Source organism: Falco peregrinus, chromosome Z (genome assembly GCF_023634155.1).
Source record: "Falco peregrinus isolate bFalPer1 chromosome Z, bFalPer1.pri, whole genome shotgun sequence".
Classification (NCBI taxonomy): domain Eukaryota; kingdom Metazoa; phylum Chordata; class Aves; order Falconiformes; family Falconidae; genus Falco; species Falco peregrinus.
In genome coordinates, this window is record NC_073739.1 from 41507177 (window position 1) to 41528237 (window position 21061).

At 38.2% G+C, this 21061-nt stretch overlaps 2 protein-coding genes across 7 annotated transcripts in view; one reads left to right on the top strand and one right to left on the bottom strand.

Annotated features, from left to right (window-relative positions):
- GOLM1 (golgi membrane protein 1) overlaps positions 1 to 5797 on the top strand; it is a 32780-nt gene extending 26983 nt beyond the window's left edge. For all 5 annotated transcript variants that reach the window (XM_055790288.1, XM_055790285.1, XM_055790287.1 and 2 more), the window contains exons 8-11: positions 149 to 278; positions 1516 to 1800; positions 3832 to 3945; positions 4272 to 5797. In XM_055790288.1, the coding sequence (XP_055646263.1) occupies positions 149 to 278; positions 1516 to 1800; positions 3832 to 3945; positions 4272 to 4321 (579 nt within the window). In that variant the 3' untranslated portion in view covers positions 4322 to 5797. The remainder of the gene's footprint in view (positions 1 to 148; positions 279 to 1515; positions 1801 to 3831; positions 3946 to 4271) is intronic.
- A 481-nt stretch (positions 5798 to 6278) lies between these two features.
- NAA35 (N-alpha-acetyltransferase 35, NatC auxiliary subunit) overlaps positions 6279 to 21061 on the bottom strand; it is a 28689-nt gene continuing 13906 nt past the window's right edge. For both annotated transcript variants that reach the window (XM_055790283.1, XM_055790284.1), the window contains exons 14-23: positions 20531 to 20637; positions 20235 to 20301; positions 18856 to 18954; positions 16869 to 17047; positions 14976 to 15112; positions 13060 to 13127; positions 12681 to 12821; positions 10836 to 10958; positions 9343 to 9423; positions 6279 to 8873 (exon numbers count right to left, since the gene is read on the bottom strand). In XM_055790283.1, the coding sequence (XP_055646258.1) occupies positions 8814 to 8873; positions 9343 to 9423; positions 10836 to 10958; positions 12681 to 12821; positions 13060 to 13127; positions 14976 to 15112; positions 16869 to 17047; positions 18856 to 18954; positions 20235 to 20301; positions 20531 to 20637 (1062 nt within the window). In that variant the 3' untranslated portion in view covers positions 6279 to 8813. The remainder of the gene's footprint in view (positions 8874 to 9342; positions 9424 to 10835; positions 10959 to 12680; positions 12822 to 13059; positions 13128 to 14975; positions 15113 to 16868; positions 17048 to 18855; positions 18955 to 20234; positions 20302 to 20530; positions 20638 to 21061) is intronic.

Consider the following 21061-nt stretch of genomic DNA (forward strand, 5'->3'; position numbering starts at 1 on the left):
AAAATTTTGGTACAAATATTTCCGAGTGTGTTAGGATCTTTCTCCCCCATACTGAATTCCAATCTAACCTCTCCACTTCCCTTTCCAGATCCAGGAGTAGTTATATCCTTATCTGTTATATGCTTATCTGTTCACGTGCGCTTTATAGGTCAATATTGAACTGCCAGCCTTGAAGCAGACAGAGTTCAAGGCATCTGACTTCGAACAGCAGAAACCCAATGGAGATGTACCTAAAGCAGCACCTACTGTAAAAAAGCCAGACCCACCGCAGGATAAAGGTGAGGTGAAAATCACCATCTTACTAGCAGCTGGATAAGAACATTTGTAATTTAATTGAACATTCAAAAAAACATTTTTGTACACAAGATTAAGATGAAAAATGTTACACCAGAAGACAACTTTAATCAATTTTCCAGCTATGGAGAGGGATAATAATCTGTTCAAGCATTTTTATTACTAGCATTTCTACTGCTTCATTTTTGTTGTAACTCACATGTTGCATGTAAAGGAAAATACAAATATTTACAATTCTGGAGTCATATTCCTCATTTAATACAGAGAAAATACCCTACTTTTGGAAGCAGTGATTTTCAAGAACATTTACTATTTGCTTTCTTAGTAAGTTTGACACATCTGGTCTGCTACTTCTTCCTACAGAATAGCTGGAAGTTAGGCTTCAAACAAACCCACACACCCATGCTTCCCTTGCTGTCACGGAGCAAAATGCAAGTAAAGGAAATGATATGCATGATATCAGATTAGTTAACCTAATGGGTGCTTTTGGCACTACACTCTCAGAAACTATTAATTTGAATGGATGTATCCTCATGCATCAGTCTTGCATTATACTGTACGTGATAGAAAATCAGTTTCCTATTTAGTTTTTCTTACATGACGTTTTAAATTCGTCTTGGAAGCATGCAACTCATTTTAAAGAACTAGCAAGTGAAGACAACGTCTATATATAGTTTATTCAGGCAAATTTAATCTTTTTTTTTTTGTTAAAAATACAAATACACAGGAAGAAAGATATTGTAATGTCTGCTAAAAGTAATAGCCCTTCCATACTTCCTCTTCCTCTTTAAAAACAACAGCCTTGATTTACTTGCAGATCTGCCCACGTGACTGCTTTGTTCGGAGCTACGTTTGAACACCAATCATTTTTATTGTTGGTAACAAAATTAACTCAGAAAACTGATGCTTATATAGCACACTGACATTTTTATTTAAACTGCTGTGTTTCACCTGCCCAATTTATTAACTGCATATACCAAAATTTTAAGTAGGTAGAAGCATGAATCTGTTGACAGTAAACAATGTCTCATCCTTGTAGGAAAAACATGGGTTGGCTTCTTTTTATCTTTGGAACTGTTGTGGTTGAAAGCTACTCTTTCAGAGGAAAACCAAGATTTGAATGAGAAAGATAAAGCGTATTTATTAGAAGTTTTTTTTTAACTTGTGCCACCACTGAAAGGCATTAGGTTGTTTACTTACAATCATGTTTATTGTTTACAGAAAGAATAAATGGCCTAGCTGAAATCAGAAAACAGGAGCCTAAGGCAGAAGAGAAGCTTTCTAGTCAACTGAAAAACCCACAGGATTCACTCAAGGCTGCTGCAGGTCACAAGGAGATGCAGTCTGAGACAGAGAAGGAGCTGAATCAGTCTAAAGATGAAAAGCATGTAGCGGGGCAAGATGCGTTACAGCCAGCAGAAAAACAGGCTGCCAGTGAGGAAATTGAGAGGGAGCAGCTCCTAAATTATGATGCTAAGCAGGATGATTCGCCCCCCGGAAAGGCTGGTTGGTATCATGTCATGTATTATTAAGAACACTAACGAAACAAAACTCTGGAATAGGGCATGATTTCTGCAACAGTGGTGGCAGCTGGCTTGTTTCATAAAGGTTAGTGTGAGATGTAAGAGCTCAGTCGTTCCCAGCAGCCTTCTACAGTCTGTGGGTAAAGATTGAATCTTCTGTTTCTGCAACATGGGGCTACCAGGCTGAGTTCTCCATCACCACAGCAGCCTTCCTGTCTCTCTCTCTCCACTGGCTGTACAAGGCATTTGGGGAAATAGGGCCTGAAACTTCTGGGTGTTGAGGCTTTTTAAGAATATAATGTAAGTGAAGAGGACAAGATGTTATCTCTCTACTTGTAAATGCTTTGGATGGTTGCTACATCTTGATGTTTTGCAGATAGTCCTTATAGTGTCAACATGTAAATGCTAGCTACCCCTACTTCAAAATAAGCTAGCGTGAATAAAACTCAACCAAAGGCTTCAGGTATCTAAAGTTGCATTAGTGAGTCTGCAAAACTGCAGATCAGATGTTGCAAAGGTTCCAGTTTCTGGCATTGACTACACATGACCCTGAACCATGTGTCTCCACAGCATTAACCATAAGAGTATCGATGTTGTGCCTAAACCTGACCAGAATCTGGACACCCCACTGTCTGTCCTGAGGAACTCAGTCTCAGGTGGACACAGCAGCCCAGAGTAATCAAGCGGGAAGCTTTATGACAGTCAGAGCCAAAACTGATGCTCACAAAAGATGCTGTCTATGCTTTTCTAGTAAACACATTCATAGAATCATGAGTAATGATGTTAAGACTATTGATAACTTGGCAGAGATAAATAATCTCATCTGCATTGCTAAAGTATTATTCTTCCAGCCGCTCCAAAGATGCTGGCCAGAGCAGGCTGTCCCCCAAAGAGAAGTGAATAGAAGTTACCTAAACTGCTTCCATTTTAATGGAAATAAATAGTAGAAAGGTAAAAAAAATTATCCAACAACTAGTGCAAGAAAAAACTCTGACATGTAGCTTGTGAAAAGTGAGAGTTTCTGTGAGCTAGAAATACTAGCTTTTCAGGTTTGATTGTTCAACAAAAATACCATACCTCACTGCACAGGCTCTTTGTAGCCTAAGGAGTCTAAAGTAGACACAGATTTCTTCCCTATTCTCTGAGCATCCTCTGTCACTTAATAGAAGCCTCTTTTAAAAGTCTGAGACCTTTAGGTCTGTAACTGTAAAAATCTGCTTGATGTGGTGGTCTGAACAAGGACAACACTGAGGCTAAAAATTTTCAAGCCTGTTTCTATGCCAGTTACTAATTAGAGGGCTTGGTTTAAGAACGTTCAGAACCAGAGACTTATCTCTCTTAACTGGGGTATGCCTCTATGCTGTTATATTTTTTCCTGGCTGATTAACTGAAAAATAAGGGCATTTCTGATTTGACAATCAGAAATAATGTTTCCATTTACTTCTGAGCTCTCTATATAATAAAGAAATCCTAAGATAGTCATTAAAAGTTGCTTAAGATTACTTAATGACTGGGTGAAGAAAATCTTACAAAACATTGCTTTTGTTTCAGGTTAGCACATCATAAAATAACTCTTTTATTGCTATATTCACTGCTTTCAAACTAAAACAAGTGGACAAGCTAAAACAAGAAGGGGGAAGCTGAGATTCATTTTAGCAGTGGTGTTAATACATATAAAAGCAATCCCCCAGTCAAGTACTCAGTAGCGGCTTCAGGTTTTACTCTTCCTTAGGTGGTCCTTTAATGTATAATACTTTTTCTTTCTGAGTGTTGGCTGGATTTAATTATATTTTCCAAATTCCAAAAGATAGTCTTTTATCTAGTTCTTTATACAAGTTTTACAGCAAAAGCTGCTCTGAAATTTTAACAGTTCAGAAGGAAAAATATATTAAATGAATGAAAAAATTCATTCAGCAGCAAAGTAAATTCTGTGGAAGACTATTCCCGTAAGTGTTTCTTGTGCAGATGACCTTGTGGTATTGCATAAAACAAATTAATTTTAATGCTTTTGCAGAGAAACAACAACATGAAGCACTGAACCTGGACAAGGATGTTGATTACAATTTAGATGAAAATGAAGCTGAATCAGAAACAGACAAGCAAGCAGCACTTGCAGGGATTGAAAATGGTAAAAAAGAAAAAAACAAGTTTTAACCCAAGTACCACATGCTGAAAATTTTAAGATTATATTTTGAACAATATCCTGTAGCAGACATAGCTAGCTAGTTTCTGTTTGTTGTTTGAGCTTTCCCTCACGTTGACAGTGTGACCTATTTTCTGTATAGCATCACTGAAGTTACTGTTTAACTTGTGGTGGAGACAGTATCTGTAGCTTTACTATACAGTACTTAACAGTTGTTTCAGAATTCTCCTGCTGTGCTCTAGATTGTTTTCTAGATAAAGAACTATTACTTCTGCCTCTCACGGAGATTTCTGTACCTTTTTTTTCATTAGTTAAAAATCCTGAAGATCTGAACCACTTATCTGAGCATGCTGAAGAATGAGAGGTTGTGAATGAATGAGGTTCATAATGCAGCTTAGTCACCTCTTCATATAAATGCAGCAATGAAAACAAAATTATCTGAAAATGTTTTGATTATCTTCTCAAGGCTTCAATAAGAGGCCAAATGAAGTAGTATTTTCTTGTGAAGTTTTAGTACTGTTTCAGTGGTGAAAAAAAATCCCTTAAATCTGTGGAGGATTGTTTTAAAGCAGCTTGACCTCTGCAATGACTCTTTCCTTCCTACCAATTATAAAGCTGAAACCAGCTAGCAGTAAGTGCAGTAACTTTGAAATCAGCCAGCTTGCACAGTCATATTACAGTAACAATGTGTGGATTGGAGGTACATGAAAGAGTTCTCTACCAAGGATGGATCTCTCCCCTGAGAAATGCAGTAAAGAAATCCCCAGCCTAGTTTTAAGAGCAGCTTAACGGGACCTAACTTACCTTGACGAAACATGGGAAGGATGAAAAATGGCCCATGCTGCATCTACCCTCGTGTCTATTCTGGCACCTTTTTACTGCAATGTAGACAGAATCAGAAAGCCGGATTGTTGTCCTTAGATAGGACAGAATCATAGAATTATTTAGGTTGGGAAAGAACTTTAAGATCCTTGAGGCCAACCATTAACCTAGCACTGCCAGGTCCTCAGAATGATACATTTTTCTGGGCATCTTAAATGAAACTGCTGGCTTACACCATCTGTAACCAGGCTGAAACACTATCCTAGTTGTGTTCTGAGCTTTTAGATTATAATATTCTGACAATAGTGTCTTCTTAAAGAGATTAGCCAGGAAGATTTTTCTCTAAGCTTCGTTGGACTCCTGTTCACAAGGTCACTACTATGGTACGGTTCAGTTAGTTACACTTTGAACTTGTGCAAGTACAAATTAAAATTCCTGAACTTTAAATGACAAAAGCTATCTGAAGTGTTGTTAGAACTACCCTTTACTCCACTCAGCTGCTATCTTCTGCTAAAAAGTAGCAAGGCACATGCTTGCCTTGTAGAACAGCAATCATCTCAGCCATTCAAAGTGACTCATCTCTGCAGGATTTCTGAAGAAGGTCAACCAGACTATGCATTTACCAGACACCTCAGTGTCTCCCACAGGGAAAGCTGTACTTGTTGTGAAGGAAGTCCTGCATTATGCACAAAGTATCACGTTGTTAATGTTCTGTAGTCTTTGTCCTTTCTGTAACTTGTTGAATATAAACTGGAAATTATTCTACAATAATGTCGAAATACCCTCTGCTACCACTAAAGCACCCTTAACTGCAGTACAACCTGCATTGCGTGTAGCCAGCTGTTTTGAAGATTGTATTTGTGTCTATTCTCAAGACCGATACCTGTATTGGTTTGGAGCAATCTTTGAGTATGAACCAACCTGTCAAGAGAGCATGCGAGCAGACAGACATGACTGACTTCCCAACCACAAATTCCATTTAAGAAAATACAAATTTGTCTTGGCTTTCTGTTAATTCACTTCATTTTGTAACTGCCTTTGTGGTGTGTCATTCCTATTCCTCAGTGTACTAGTTTACAACTCCTGGACCTTAAGATGTCTAAATATGCAAGTGGAAAGTTTATTCTTTTTGTGTATGAAAAGAGTATTTGCTGTCATCAAGTTACAAGACAGAGCTCAAGTCAAGTGGTGACTATTAAGCCTAAATACGTAAACAATTCATTGGTAAGACTTGCCACATGGAACTTAGATTCTTCCAAGAAAACCATTAACTTCCATTACTGGGTTTTTGGTTACTCTAGGTTTTTTTCACCATTTCAGTCAGATTTCACTGGTCTGGGCTGCTACAGTCAATATAGCAGGGAAGACAAATGCTTGTAAGCAGAAGAGAAAAGAAGGTATAAGCATCTCTCCTAACTGACAAGTATTAGGAAGCTTGGACTACTAAGGTGGGGTTTTTTGCAAACAATGGCATGTTTTAACATCAAAATGTTTACTCATATTCTCCATAAAAGTGGCATTTTCGTAGGACTTAATCTGTAAACAATTACATAGCTGAGCTGATGTTAATCAGGAATTTAACAGTGATTGTTAAAGAGCGTATATATTCTAACAGTATAAAATGTACAGTGAAACACAGTATTCAACTTGATGCTGGTAAAATCCCAAACGAACAAAATCCTTAAGGTAATCAATGTATTGCCAGTACATCATTTAAAAGGAATTGTTTTGGCTACCCAAACCAGACTGGGCTTCTCGCTAACCAGCTACATATTGTCTGCTCCATGAACAAGACCACCTTTGTACAAACCACACTTGTTTCTTCTCTGACAGTAGGGGATCTGAAAACCTGTGTAAGAGCAATGTTCAAAAGCATAAAGGAATACAATCTTATTCTCAATTGCTTCAAGTGCTACCGGAATCTAACTAGGGTGGTAGATTTCAGGTAGACAAGGGGCCTGTATGTCTAATGTATAGAATTTTAAAATTAAAGGACTTCTAGTTGGAAAAAACCAAGAGATTCATTCTGAACTGTGGTTTACATAGTCTTCTCTATCACTAAATTTTTTAGTCGTGTGAGGCAGGGAAAGCTTTGCTGTAATCATCTCGGGGTTAACACTTGTCCTTGATTGATCTTTTTTTAAAAAAAACTTACACCTGATCCATTTTTGATAAGCATTTTAAAATAAAAATGTCTTCTCTAATAAGAATGTATTCTATTAATACTTCTCTAATAAGGTGTATTCACCTTGTTCTGTACAGTTCATCCATGTCTAATATTAATAGAAAAGATGATCATTCCTGTTTTCTTAAGTTCTATGCATTATGTGGAACTTGGTTTCTCTTTTCATTTGCAGCTTCCTTTGGAGAAATACCAAAGGCTGTCCTTGAGCTGCTGTCATGTAGTTCAAGATTTTTAAGACAGGGAAGATTTTTGTGATTGTTCACAAGAAGGCAGCAAAAGCCAGATGAATTTTCAGTGCCCTGCACTAGAAACAGTTTCCCAACTTTACAACTATGTTTTCCAAAATTTTCAATCCTGTGGCAACAACACAGAAGCATTCAAGTATATTTACCGTGACGACAAGCAAACATAAAATGGTATGCAACTTCCTTAGCAGAGAAATTAGGAAAAGCATGTCTTCAGGGCAGTACTTCTCCTTATTTCAAGAAGCTACAAATCGCTGGCAGAAAGTGGGTGTTGCACTTCACAGTTTCTTTTTTTTCCAGCTCTAGCTCAGCAGTGCTGCTGCTTAGGTGATGGAGCTCAAGTGGTATTATTCCACAGCACAACTGTGTTAGGAGAAACACAAATGTCTTGCATGGTCAGGAAGGAGCTACAAGCTCATCGCTATAGAGGAAGACATTCTGCACCAAAATGAAGAACTGTCCATCCAACATGGTCAGACCTGGAAGATTTGCTTGTATGGCCCAGGTAACGACTTGGCAGTATGGTTTATCAAAGAGCAACACAGCTTTTTATACTTTTTTTTTCCCCCTCTTGTAGCAGAAGGTTGCTCAACAACAGCTTATCTCTTATTTCACATCTGGAAGCACAGGAGGAAGAACTGTTCCAAGAAGGAAAAGGTAGGTTTGGGACTGCTCCTGTTCAGGACTTTTACCTGTATCAATCATTAGAGAAGGTGGTAGGATCCAGCAGCAGCATTGCAGTCAAAACAAGAGAATGAAGGGTCACCCAAGAGCTGACTGAGCAATGGAATAAATAGCAATCCCTTGGTTGCACTGGTACAGTAACAACAGGATTGAAATAAAGTTGCAGAGCAGTTAAAATACACTCCTAGTGTGCTGCGTTCCTGTGTTGCTAGTGACTTAACAGTGTGACAGCTATGCAGATTCTCCAGTACCATGAAGAATGAAGACGACAGCTAGAAATAACAGTCCCTTTCCCACTGTCTTCAAGTACTTATTCTATATTTGAGACAGAATACTCCTAGACAACTGACTTCAGTAAAACAAAAATCACTTCATTCAGTGCAGTAAGAGGAGCTAACTAACTAGTTTTCATCTGCTCTTGATTTCTACAAAGATTGTTTTAGCTTACAGGACTTGACAAGAAAAGAACCCAGTCTCTCTACTTGTAACAAGCAAATTTGATGCAATTTAGGCAAAAATAGTGAAATTCACAATCTCTCCAAGTGGCTTTGTTCAAGGTAGAATTTCAGAAGCTCAGCTGTGCCTGTCAAACATGAGGCATTATTTTTATGCAGTCCTCAACGAATTACTAAGTCCCTAAACTACCATATTCTGGCAGAGCTCATTCATAAAATTAGAACAGTCTCCAACAATACAGTTCATTAAAATTGGCTTCACCCGTAAGATTTTATACAAACCATTTGAAACAGCAATTACCATTCAGATGATGTAAAAGCAGCAGACTATAGATATTCCATATAACAGTACTTTTATCCTGGAGATCCCTCTCAGTCTGGGTATAGCACTAGATATTCAATCCTACAGCTGGTATCTGATGCATATATTATGCTTCAGGAATCCTAACAATCTCTCGTCTTTCAAACAAGCTTCACAACTGGAAAATATTTATGAGGGGAGAAGTCAAATTCTGGAGGAACCTAGAAAGAAAAAATTTAAAACATTTCACAGTGGTACTACTGAATTTAATACTCAAAAGGAGGGATACCCTGCAGAGTAAAACTTTTAAACAGCAAAAGATCGGAAAAAAAATCTAGCTTTTTTAATTAGTATCTGAAAAATATTCCAATCCATTTCTGGATATGCCAGTCATTCTCCAGTAGTGATGGGCACAAAGCTGTGGAGTGCTTTTGAGGAATACTTGTATTTGTACATGTCATTGCACATACACTCCCAATTTATTTTTCCAGAACATTTACAAATGAGTTTTCCATATTTAAATAGTTACAACAAACTATTTTCAAGGGAAAAATGGATTAAGCCACTTTCCCAGTCCTTTTAAGAGCTAGAGTAACTATGTCTGAATCTGCTCATTTAGCTGTAAGAGATCTGTGGTAGCACTGCATGTAATGCTCCATTTCACATTCAATTCAACTGGCAGTTTCTTACCTTAGAGTCTTTTTTGTGGCCGCCTGCCAGCAGCTTCATGACCACAATATTGGGTTTAGCAACTTTTAGAATTCGACTGACCTAAACACAAAACAGCAAGAAGTTTTCAAGTGAAAGCATAAGAGAGGGGATCTTATCAATATCAACACGTACAAATATCTTAAGGGGACATGTCAAGAGGCTGGGGCCAGGCTCTTTTTGGTGGTGCCAAGCACAAGGACAAGGGGTAACAGGTAAAAACTGAAACACAGAAAGCTCCATCTGAAATAAGGAAGAACTTGTGTACTTTGAGGGTGGCAAGGTTACCCAGAGAGGCTGTGCAGTCTCCTTCTCTGGAGATATTCAAAACCCGCCTAGACGTGATCCTGTGCAACCTGCTCCAGGGTAAACTGGCTGTAGCAGGGAGTTGGACGAGATGATGTCCAGAGGTCCCTTTCACCCTGGCAATTCTGTGACCTGAAAATTATTTCAAAACTAATACTCAAATGTTTACATACTCTTAACAATACAGAAGTCCTGTTATAGTATCAGTTTAAAAGTGATCAGGGTATTTTGGATTTGCTTTGAAGTATAACAACTGTCTTAATGAAATTTAATGAAGAGAACACTTACTTTAATAGTCACTTCTTAAATTCTGACTTAATATAAACTCTCCATACTTATTTTCAAAAATTGTTGAACTATGGCGGTTCTGAGGCACTCTATAAGGTTTTGACAGACTAGACATCTACGTCCAACATGATGAGAAGGGGAAACTCAAGTACCAAACTGGTGGCTTTTTGCATGAAGGTGTTCTGGGCACACTCAAACTACCTCTTAACTACCCCGCTTAGCCTCAGTCAGATAGCTCATGTACGAGTACCACCAGGATCCTGAGAACAGGCAGGGATTCCTAAATTCTCAGCAGAACCTAACCCTGTAACTGTTCTTAACCTGCTCAGGTGTAACAGAATAAGCACCCCCCTTGCTCCAAAATAGTCACAGACACTTAGTTTTAGGCTATGGCCAAGAGGGAGAAATTTCTACCTATGCTTACAGTCCAGTGCTGAGAAAACTGCTCCAGGAAACAAGTGCCAAACTCCATCCTCTTTTCAGCTTGATGACATTCAAACCTATTTTTCCCATCTCTCAGGAATACATGTGAATTACCAGATTCCAGGTAAGTGAGGCAGGTCTCTGTCACCTTCTTGTTAAAACTGACAGTCTTTTAGAATGGGGCTAGAAGGCAACGGCAAGAAGGCATCAGGTTGCCATCTAGCACCTAATATACTCAGCAGCAAGAAGTTTGTAACAGCACAACCCTGACTATGTCATCTAATGTACTGAAACACAGCACCTGTGTCCAATGCCACCGCCCTCCTCTGTCCACTCCTTAATGAAAACACTCCCCTTTGCTCAGCATTTTGACAAAGTACACTTGGGATCTCAAGCAGATCCAGCTGAAAACAAACACTTAATGAGCAAATACGCCTTTTTCAGTATTTTAGTCTTACCTCATAGTCTGGATTAGGAATATTCTCAAGAATCATTTTAGCTTGCTGGAAGTGTTTGCTAGCTGCCATGTAGAGATCTGATGACTGAGGAGGTGGGCTGTACTTATTTAAATCAGACATTTCCTAGCATGTTACAGAAATACATATTAAAATCAGTTGCCAACAAACTATTTTCATCACCTTAAATAAAAAAAATTACTATATTCATGGAAAAAGTTATGTCAACTAAGTAGTATTTTAGGAATAAATATTGAAGTGGAAAAGAACTATTTAAAATGGCAAATACCAAGGAGCAATATGGTGGTTGACAATTGTTCTACAGTGCCACAAAATGCAATGAACTTCTCACACTTTTTAATAAAAACAAACCCTCTCCTAAACAACTTGTTGTTCATTTGCTATGACTGCCATGCAGCAGGGTGTGAAAACTCAGGAAAAAATAGGAGGAAAAAATAAGTATGTGATATTGCTTACTCAAACCAAGTTTACAGCAAGTCAGATACATACTGAAACTGTTCAAAACTTAGTTTTATATAATTTTGATACTTCCAACTTTTTTTTTATTAGGGATAAAAACACTTCAGTGACGAGGAAGCTGTGACAGTGTAGAACACTACAACTCTTCATAATACTGAATTAGGGAGAATGACTTTCATACAAAATAATGCAGTGTCAGTTCAGAGTGACCTCTAGAAACTTAAGAAGTGGCTACCAGAAATTTAAGTTCAACAAGAAATGCCCAAATTTCTGCACCCGAAGCGGAATAACCCCACTGATCAGTAGAGGCTAATAACCAGTCGGATGAGTAGCAGTTACTGTCAATGTCAAGTTGAATGCAAGCCAACGAGGTGCTTTTATTACAAATTAGACAAGCCTCCTATGGGACTATACAAACAGCAGTATGGACAGCAGGTCAAGGAAGGTTATCATCCTATACTCAATATTTGAGCTGTAACATCTGAAATGTGGCATCCAGTGTTGGATCCACTCGGTTCAAGAAAGATGCTGACATGTGGAGAAGGCTGGAAGCCTAGAGCACATGACCCACAAGGAGAGCTCAATGGACCTGGACTTTTCCAGTTAGACAAGAAGGATGCTAATGGATAATCTTAATAGCAGCCTACAACTAGTTGCAAGGCGGCTGAAGAAGAGAAATATTCCTTGTTACTGGCAGAGAATATAACATGGAGGGAGAGACCACAAAGCATGGCTTGGATAATTCACACCAGTATTAGGAAAAAAGGTCAGTAGCGTGGCCCTCAATCAGGTTATCCAAAGGCTACACGGACCAGAGGAAGTAACTGGATCAAGTTAACCGAAGAGGTCTGAAAATCTCTGTTCTGATTTTTTCAGACTTGGCTAGGCAAAGACACAGCTGATGTGATATATAATGCTACTTCAAGGAGGAGACTGGACAAGACTAGTCCTTTCCACTAGTCCTTTCCAGCCAACACTTCTGTGATTTAACACTCAAAATTACTTTCGTTTAATTTTCCTGTTTGCTTGCTGCAGTAACGAAAACATGCTGCTATAGAAACCAGAGCCAAAAAGTCTGTCAACAGACTTTCAAGAGATTTTATTTTCATACAAACCAATAAAGTACCTCATAAATGGCCACGTCAGACCAGTTTTTAAACATCTAAGAGTCCTAATTTTAGGTAGAATTCAAAGCAATGTATTTTCTTTGCACAGAACTACAGCTAGAATTCCTTGCCATTTTGACTCATGCTTCCATATGAACTTTAAGATAGTAAAGGTTCTTTATGATGACAGCAATGTGTAAAGCAGGTGAGCAAATGACTTTTCATAAAAGCATGAATGGCACAACATTTTAAGATCACTCACTTTAAACTGCAAGTAGTGCACTGGGGGTGGTGTGATAACACTGTTGAATGGAGCAAACCTGTGCTCATATCTAACTTGTTCACTATCCAGTTCAAACTTAGGTTTTCTTACTTTGCCATCCATGTCAAATGCAATCATTGTCTAAAAAGGAAAGGATAAATACAGTGAACATTGTTAGCTCTGTGTCATATATTGCTGTGAGCAAAAAGAAAGTTAAGATTTAGCTACAACTGGAAGGATAAAAAAATAGTAGAGAATTTACCATACCACATGAACTTAATTTCCAGTCCCACTAATAACAAAGAAGGTATGCAATGCATGCGTGATTCCTATTACAAAAAAACCTGAAGCCATTATTCAGCAAGCACAAATAAATTACCTTGTACATGCCAGCACACATATTTTGGTATGCTTGACTCATGGTGATCTCTCTGCTGAGAGGGCGAACTGCAAATTTCACATAAAAATATTTTTGTTTAGTCAATGTAAGTACACGTTCATTTCAGATCAAAACAGTTCTTTCAAATTTTCAGAATATGACATAATTCTCAATTATATTTTAAAATAATGAAAGAAAGCATGGGCATGCATTTCTGCTCACCTGGCTCCTGATTACACAAAGCAACTCAAGACATATTTAAGTCACAGGAACACCATACCACTGCCAATGAAATAAACTGATCCAGTCAGTCAGTGATATTAGCATGTCACTATACAATGCTGGTCTGGAATTTAAAGCTTGTAGCCGAGAAGCCTGTTTGCTTAGTTCATGGATTTTTTTAAACTTCTAAGACTAAAAAGTTAAAGCGTTTTTACTATAGTAAGGAATATTGTCAGGATAAAAATCTTTCTTAAGTGCCCCGTGCCCCTTTAGCTTCCAGTGTTTTAATTGGTGCAAAACTGCCCCACGCTTGGCACCTTTTCAAAAAGCATAAAACAGTTGTAATTTTCCAAATTTCTAGAGACAAGGGAATGTCATTGATATGACCTTGAGCTTTTCATATCTAATTGTTTGTTCCCCTTGAAAAGAAGGCAAGGATAAACACACACAAAAGAAGGAATAGCAAAGAACGAATGATAGAATCATCACAGAATCGTTTGGGCTGGAAAAGACCTTAAGGGTCCTGTAGTTCCAACCCCCCTGCCATGGGCAGCGACACCTTCCACTAGATCAGGTTGCTCAAAGCCCCATCCAGCCTGGCCTTAAGCACTCCCAGGGATGGGGCACCCACAGCTTCTCAGGGCAACCGGCTCCAGTATCTCACCACCCTCACAGTGAACAATGTCTTCCTTACTTCTATCCTGAATCTACCTTCTTCCAGTTTAAAACCATTACCCCCTGTCCTATCACTACAGGACCTACTAAAAAGTCTGTCCTCATCTTTCTTATAAGCCCCCTTTAGGTAGCGGAAGGCTGCAGTAAGGTCTCCCAGGAGCCTTCTCTCCTCCGGGCTCAACAAGCCCAGCTCTTTCAGCCTGTCTTCACTGGGGAGGTGCTCCAGCCTCTCTGATCATCTTTGTGGCCCTCCTCTGGACTCACTCCAACAGGTCCATGTCCTTCTTATGTTGGGGGTCCCAGAGCTGAACGCAGGACTGCAGGGAGGTCTCACCAGTGCAGAGTAGAGGGGGAGAATCACCTCCCTCAACCATCTTTTGACGCAGCCCAGCATACAGTTGGCTTTCTGTGCTGCGCATGCACATTGCCAGCTCATGTCCAGCTTTTCATCTACTAGTACCTTCAAGCCTTTCTCCACATGGCTGCTCTCAATCCCTTCATCCTGCAGCCTGTACGGATACTGGGGGTTGCCCCAACCCAGGTGCAGGACCTTGCACTTGGCCTTATTGAACCTCATGAGGTTCACGTGGTCCCACCTCTCAAGCCTCTCATGGTCCCTCTGGATGGCATCCCTTCCCTCCAGTGTGTCAACCACACCACACAGCTTGGTGTTCAAGCTCTGACATACCACAATCTTAGTAGCCATTCAGGCATCCCATGTATCAAATGCTGTTCAGACACTGGGTTTGGATGCATTTTTTGGTAGTAGGCTTACAGTTCTGAACACAGAGCCAGACCACTACGATATAGGTAGGGAAGTTCTCATTTTCTCTCATGCATATACACTGGAGAAAGTATGAGTTTCTAAAGGATCTTTTGCACAACAGTACTACAACTGAATTGAAAAGGGCAACTCACCCTTGCAAAGTTAAGAAACATGCTACTTGTTTCTACAGTTCTACATGGCTGCATCAAGGGGTGTGTGTGTGGAGTCTGAGTTATGCTCTACATCTAGATACCTTTTTTCTTTTTCTTTGTTTTCTTACTACTACGTCCCTTCTGTTGTTCCTCCATTATTCTCTCTTCCGCCATTTGAGAGCTGTCAGCACGGCTCAGTGTTGACATCAGCCAGGCATAGAGGAACTCTGACAGATACCTACAGTAAAAACAGTATGTAGCTGTTACATACTACAGTGAAAGACATTCATAATCCACACATCCTCACTGAATGCCAAGTCATTTACTCAAAGTAGTAATAGTAAAGGGCAAGTCAGGGTATTTAGAACTCTGTGTTGCATGGCTGAAATCAGCAGATTAGTCTATGTTCTGTTTCGGTTTTTCTTGTTTTGTTTTAGACAAGATGCTGTACAGATTCAACCACAGGCAGCTCAAGGTATGCAAGTTACTTATACGTTTACTAAACAAAGTCTAAGGTTATTATTTCAAAACCTGTATAAGATCAAATTTTTCTAGAATTTTTCCTTCCCCCAGCAAATGAGACTTTTTAAAAAAATCACTATGTTAAGACCATTTCTACTTTTGTAGAATGTTTTGAGAACCAAGTTTAGTACTGATTTGTTTCAAGCATTACAAAGCCATGAATTATTAACTAAAAAGGTCAAGGAAGACTAGATCTATATGCAATTCTTAAGATTTAAGAGCAATTGTTAACAATTCTTCAAGAGTGATTTAGTAAGTGGAAGTGGGTCTAAAAAATCTCTTGACTGACTTCAAATCAAACAGAATAGGGAAAAAAGACAGTAGAAATTACATATTTGGAGCACATGAAGAAATAATACTTCCTTTATAAGAATGCATAATTCACAAGAAAATTTACTGAGAAATAATTATGAGTCCACTTGCATATTTCCCCTCAGAAATTTCCTCTTTTTGTTCTTCAGTTACAGTAAGGAGATAAAAGCAGTTGAAATTACAGTTCAGATTAAAAACCATTTTATTAAAACGGTGAGGGGAAATATGGGCACGTAGAAAATACTGTCTTACAGAAAACTTGGTATTACTTACTGGAAGTGTTACTAATTAATACTGACTATCTGGTAACTATCTGGAGTATTAATTTTCTCACTTAATGCTTAATCCACTAATGAGACAGCACAGAAACGTAGTAAGATGCACTGAAGTTGAAGTCATTTGAACCAGTCTAATCTCTCAGAAAGAAGGCTTGCAGTTTACCTAGTAAAAGTATATTACAGAAAAGCACCCCAAACCAAAACACAGAAGTACAGAAACACTTTAACACAGGAGATTTTTAATGCTGAGTCAAAAATGAACCATCTAAAATAATTTAATCTTTCAGACTAAGCTATCAACTACGAGAAATAATTAACGTGACGAAGTGGAAAAACAAAAAGTCTTTTGACTCCATATAGTGCAATAATTTTCACTAAAGGCAGATGTCTCTTCAAATATGGTTACAGAACAAGATGTTATTTTTACCTAGTCAACTTCCAGATTACAGTCACAACTTAAAACTCTGAAGATATTTTTAAAAATACTACTACAGTTCAACAAGACTATTGATCTTGGTACTACAATGACAGAAAAGAATAAGCAAAATTGCTTTCCTCCTGCATGTTCTTGTCTGCCAAAATCAGCATATTTTTCATTCATTGTCCTTAGAAGACACTATTTTAAAAGCTAAATGGAGAGCAAATTACTATTTCAGAGGGGGAAAAAAACTACACTAGCGAGTTTAGAAAAGACAACACCACATTTTTTTCTCCACTTGTAATTTTATGAGTAGGTTGACTAAACACTGTTTGAGTAAGCTTGAGATTAAAAAAAAAATATAAATATCTAAAAGCCAGTTGAAGTCCCTCCTTTAAATAGTTGCAGTTTAGCTCTGTGGGAGCATCCCTCCTCCAACAACTGTCAATAAAGCATCCTCTTACCAATATATGTAGTAATATTCATGCATACTGTAAAGTTCCAACTCAAAGCCACTCAGAAGATACTGTATCATAATACGAAGGTTATGATATAGGACCCAGGTGCCCAAGCAAGCCAAATGTTGCCTTTGTGGTTCCTGCTTCAGTAACATACTATGAAGTGCTGCATCTACTTTCTCTGCCTATTGAAAAAGAAAGCAAAGTAACAGGGGAGGAAGAACATTTGACTGAAACATCCAAGTTTTGCCAGAAATAAGTCTTAACAAAATCTGAATACATATTAGGTCAGTAAAGCCACGCTCCACATTAAAAGACAGAAATATGATTTTACAGATGCTGCAGCTCTATAGTCTAGAACTGTCAGAAAACTGTAAAGTTATTCACATAAGTAAATTCTGCCACACAGGAAAAAAATATTCTATACAGTAATACAACAGTAATATTAAAATTTTTTAAGAATTTTAAAAGCTGTTTATATATAGTTGGCAGTCATGTGAGCACTGAAACTCAAAACCCATTACAAGTTGTTATTCATCGTGCTATATTGGCAATAATTACTTTTTTTTGTTATTTGCTTGTTTGTTTTTTAAACCTAACTGCATTTGGAAAACTAAATTTAGAAGCTTAACACACAAGAAATAGACAGTGTCACACCAGAGAAACTAAGATATTGCTAAGACCAATTCAGTCTTAAAAAGTAATTGTATGGAAGACATGAAGTCTCCCACAGCTGGAATATTACCAGCAGTCCTGAATAAATTAATCCGTATAACCTGTTACAAAGGGAATAGTGTGTCTTAGCTGCAGTACCGCAACAAACTCTCAATCAAACCATCTCAAGGGAAGCTGGAACACACAAAATTTTGCCCCAACTCCCAAGTTCCTCAACTGTGCTTCTTAGCATGCACATGTGGGAAAATATTTTATTATTTCATGCCTCTCACTGCTTAAAGAAATAAATTTCCAATAAATGAAAACATACCTTTCCCTGTCATCTTTCACTCCTCATTCTTAAGAAATGTTCAAAATAAGTTGGAGCACATACTTTTAAGAGTTATTTCTTACTCTTATTATATATTATTATAATTATAAATAAATATAAATATAATAGTAATAATAATAATAGTTATTACAGCACCACCTGAGCCAGTGCTTAGGAGCATGGGAAAAGTGGAGATGGGTGCGCTGGACTGGCTCTTTCCCAGCTCTTTGGTACATCTCTGACAGCCAGATGCCATCATGTTCTTTTCATCTGACTTCCCTGCTGCTTTGGAGTTTAGTCCTTTCTAAGAAGCATTTCCCTAGCTTTCAAATGACTACCTTGACTGTAGGACCTGCTAACATTTTTCTTCTATTATGTATTTTAATACTCTTATGTTGGCTGAGCTGAAGAACCTAATATTCTGGATTTTGTTTTTAGGGCAACAGTAGTTTCATTGGAAGACTTTGAACAAAGGCTGAACCAAGCTAATGAGAGAAATGCGTTTTTAGAAAGTGAATATATAGAACATATGAAAAATAATATAAAAATATATTATAAATAATTATTATGTATTATTATAAAAACATTATAAAATTTCACCAATTATATCCTACATAACTGTAAGACTGAATTTTCAAAGGTGTCTTGTAAACATGGCTCATCCACCTCTCCCTGGTCACCTTCTGCAAACTGATAGCTACAAGTGGGATAGAGACTACAAGCAGTAGAATTACCGGAGTTACAGACATCACAGCAGGTTCCCCTGAAGTCTACTTATTGGATGAAGTTTTAAAAAATATAATACCTTCTTGCTCAACACAACTAATGGAAATTCTCTCAATGCATCCTACAGACTTCCTGAGCTGTACTTTAGGAATCCTTGTCCTGAAGATTTTAGGACAAACAGAGAAGTTGCTTCATTTATCTAGAATCTAACACCACATGCTCCAGCCTGGTAAGAATATACCTGTAAAGAAAACTTTGCTGGGCTGCTGCCTGGGACATTACCTCATCCTGGAGGGTGGCAAATTCTTCAAGAATGTGACCCAGTTTATCTCTCTGACGAGCTCTATTGTGTCCATGGATTTGAATTAGACTACAGAATGGCTGAAAGAAATTTAAGTTTTAAGTTTTCAACGTACTTTGAAACTACAGCAGTAGTACTATGATGTCTATTTAGGCATCTGTTTTATACATCTATATTAGGAGGCAAGTTCCTTAAGGCTCCCCCTTATGGAGTGCAAGCTAGCAGGCAAGCAGGCTCCCTAGAGTGATGCAAGAGTCCATTTTTCTGTACACAAGTCAACATGAAATTGCACCAGCTTCCTTTAGAAATCTGGTACAAACAAATTACTTAGGGTAAGAGAGAAGATATTTCTTATGCCTAATTCCATGCACCCAGGTGGCCAATACCATCCTGGCTTGTATCAGAAACAGTGTGGCCAGCAGGACCAGGGCAGCGATGGTCCCCCTGTACTGGGCACTGGTGAGGCCACACCTCAAATGATGTGTTCAGGTTTGGGCCCCTCACTGCAAGAGGGATGCTGAGGTGCTGCAGCGTGGCCAGAGAAGGGCAACAAAGCTGGTGCAGGATCTAGAGAGCAAGTCCTATGAGAAGCAGCTGAGGGAACTGGGGCTGTTTAACTTGGAAAAAAGGAGGCTCAGGGGGACCTTATTGCTCCCTACAAGTACCTGAAAAGAGGCTGTAGGCAGGTGGTGGCAGGTCACTCCTCCCAAGTAACAAGTGGTAGGAAATAGCCTCAAGTTACACCAGGGGAGGTTTACATTGGGTATTAGGAAAAATATCTTCACCGAAAGGGTGGTAAACCACTGGAACAGGCTGCCCATGGAATCGGTTGAGTCACTATCCCTGGAGGTATTTTAAAGATATGTAGATGTGGCATGTAGGGAAATGGTTTAGTGGTAGACTTGGTAGTGTTAGGTTAACAGTCAGACCAATGATCTTAAGGGTCTTTTCCAACAAAACGATCCTATGACTTTCTTCAATTTTAATTGTGCTGCATTCAGTAACTGAACCTTTTTAAAACAATTTTGTAGAATTTTTGAACTAGAGTGCAAAAACAATTTTGTTTTTTACTAGTGTTATGCATTTGTTTTGTGGTATGAAACTACTGTGTAAAGAGGCAGCAGGTGCAGGCCCCTAATAATTGAAATCTTAGTGAAAAATCTGGAAGTATAACACAGGAAACAAACAGCAAAAAATAATACTGGCTTTTTAAGAAGTGTTACATTTTAAGATGGCCAACTTCTGCAATTTTGCCTTCGTATCAGGTGTCTAAAAAAAAATGGTCTCATTTTCAAATGTAAGCAAATCTTTAAAGTGCTTATATATGCATAAACACACTGTAATTGGAAAGCACGCTTACCCGAACGCAATGTGTCACAAAGGAATCAATGTAGTCTTTCGCCTGATGATTATTATAGAGACAACACCTAAAAGGGAAATATTTGTGTACATACATATGCTTATAAGTGTCATCAGCCTATGTAACACAAAATTAAAAAAGAAACACAAGGGCAACCACAGCAACTGACTCTTTCACACCTAAGGACTGAGTACAAAATGTGTATGTTCTTTGTATGCCTTTCCTTGTTTTTATAAGCAGGAATATTTTTTCATCAGACATGTGAACATATGCAAGTAAACTCAAGATCCACTTACTTTGGAGAAAGTACTGGAGGACTGACAAAAGACCTTAAAGCATCTTTTACCATGTCTTGCATGAGGTGAGTGCCAAATACCTTCTTGTTATCTACCAGAAAAGTTGTCTGAAAGTGAAAATATATTTTTAAAAACATATTTTATGTTAAAAGAAATGTATGTTATTTAGAAATCACTCATAGAAAGCTCTTACAGTACCTGTAAATTGTATCAGAAATTTGCAAGATTGCTTTAAGAATTAAAATGGTTCAGCTAGGTACAAGCTTACAGACTCAGAGAGGCATACTGAGATCTGTCAATTCTGTGGCATTCCCATGACACAAAATACAGCTCTGTTACTTGCATAAGACAATGCATGCAAAATGATTTTATTTCTTGGACTTTAAAGATGATTAATCAGACAGGTGTTTATGAAGATTAACATAAAATAGGTTATGTGGTTTCCCTGGAGGCTGACAAAGGCAATAGCCTTCAGACTAATGCAGACTTTTTCTATGCCTACAGATACTACTGCTTTCATCGGTCATATCT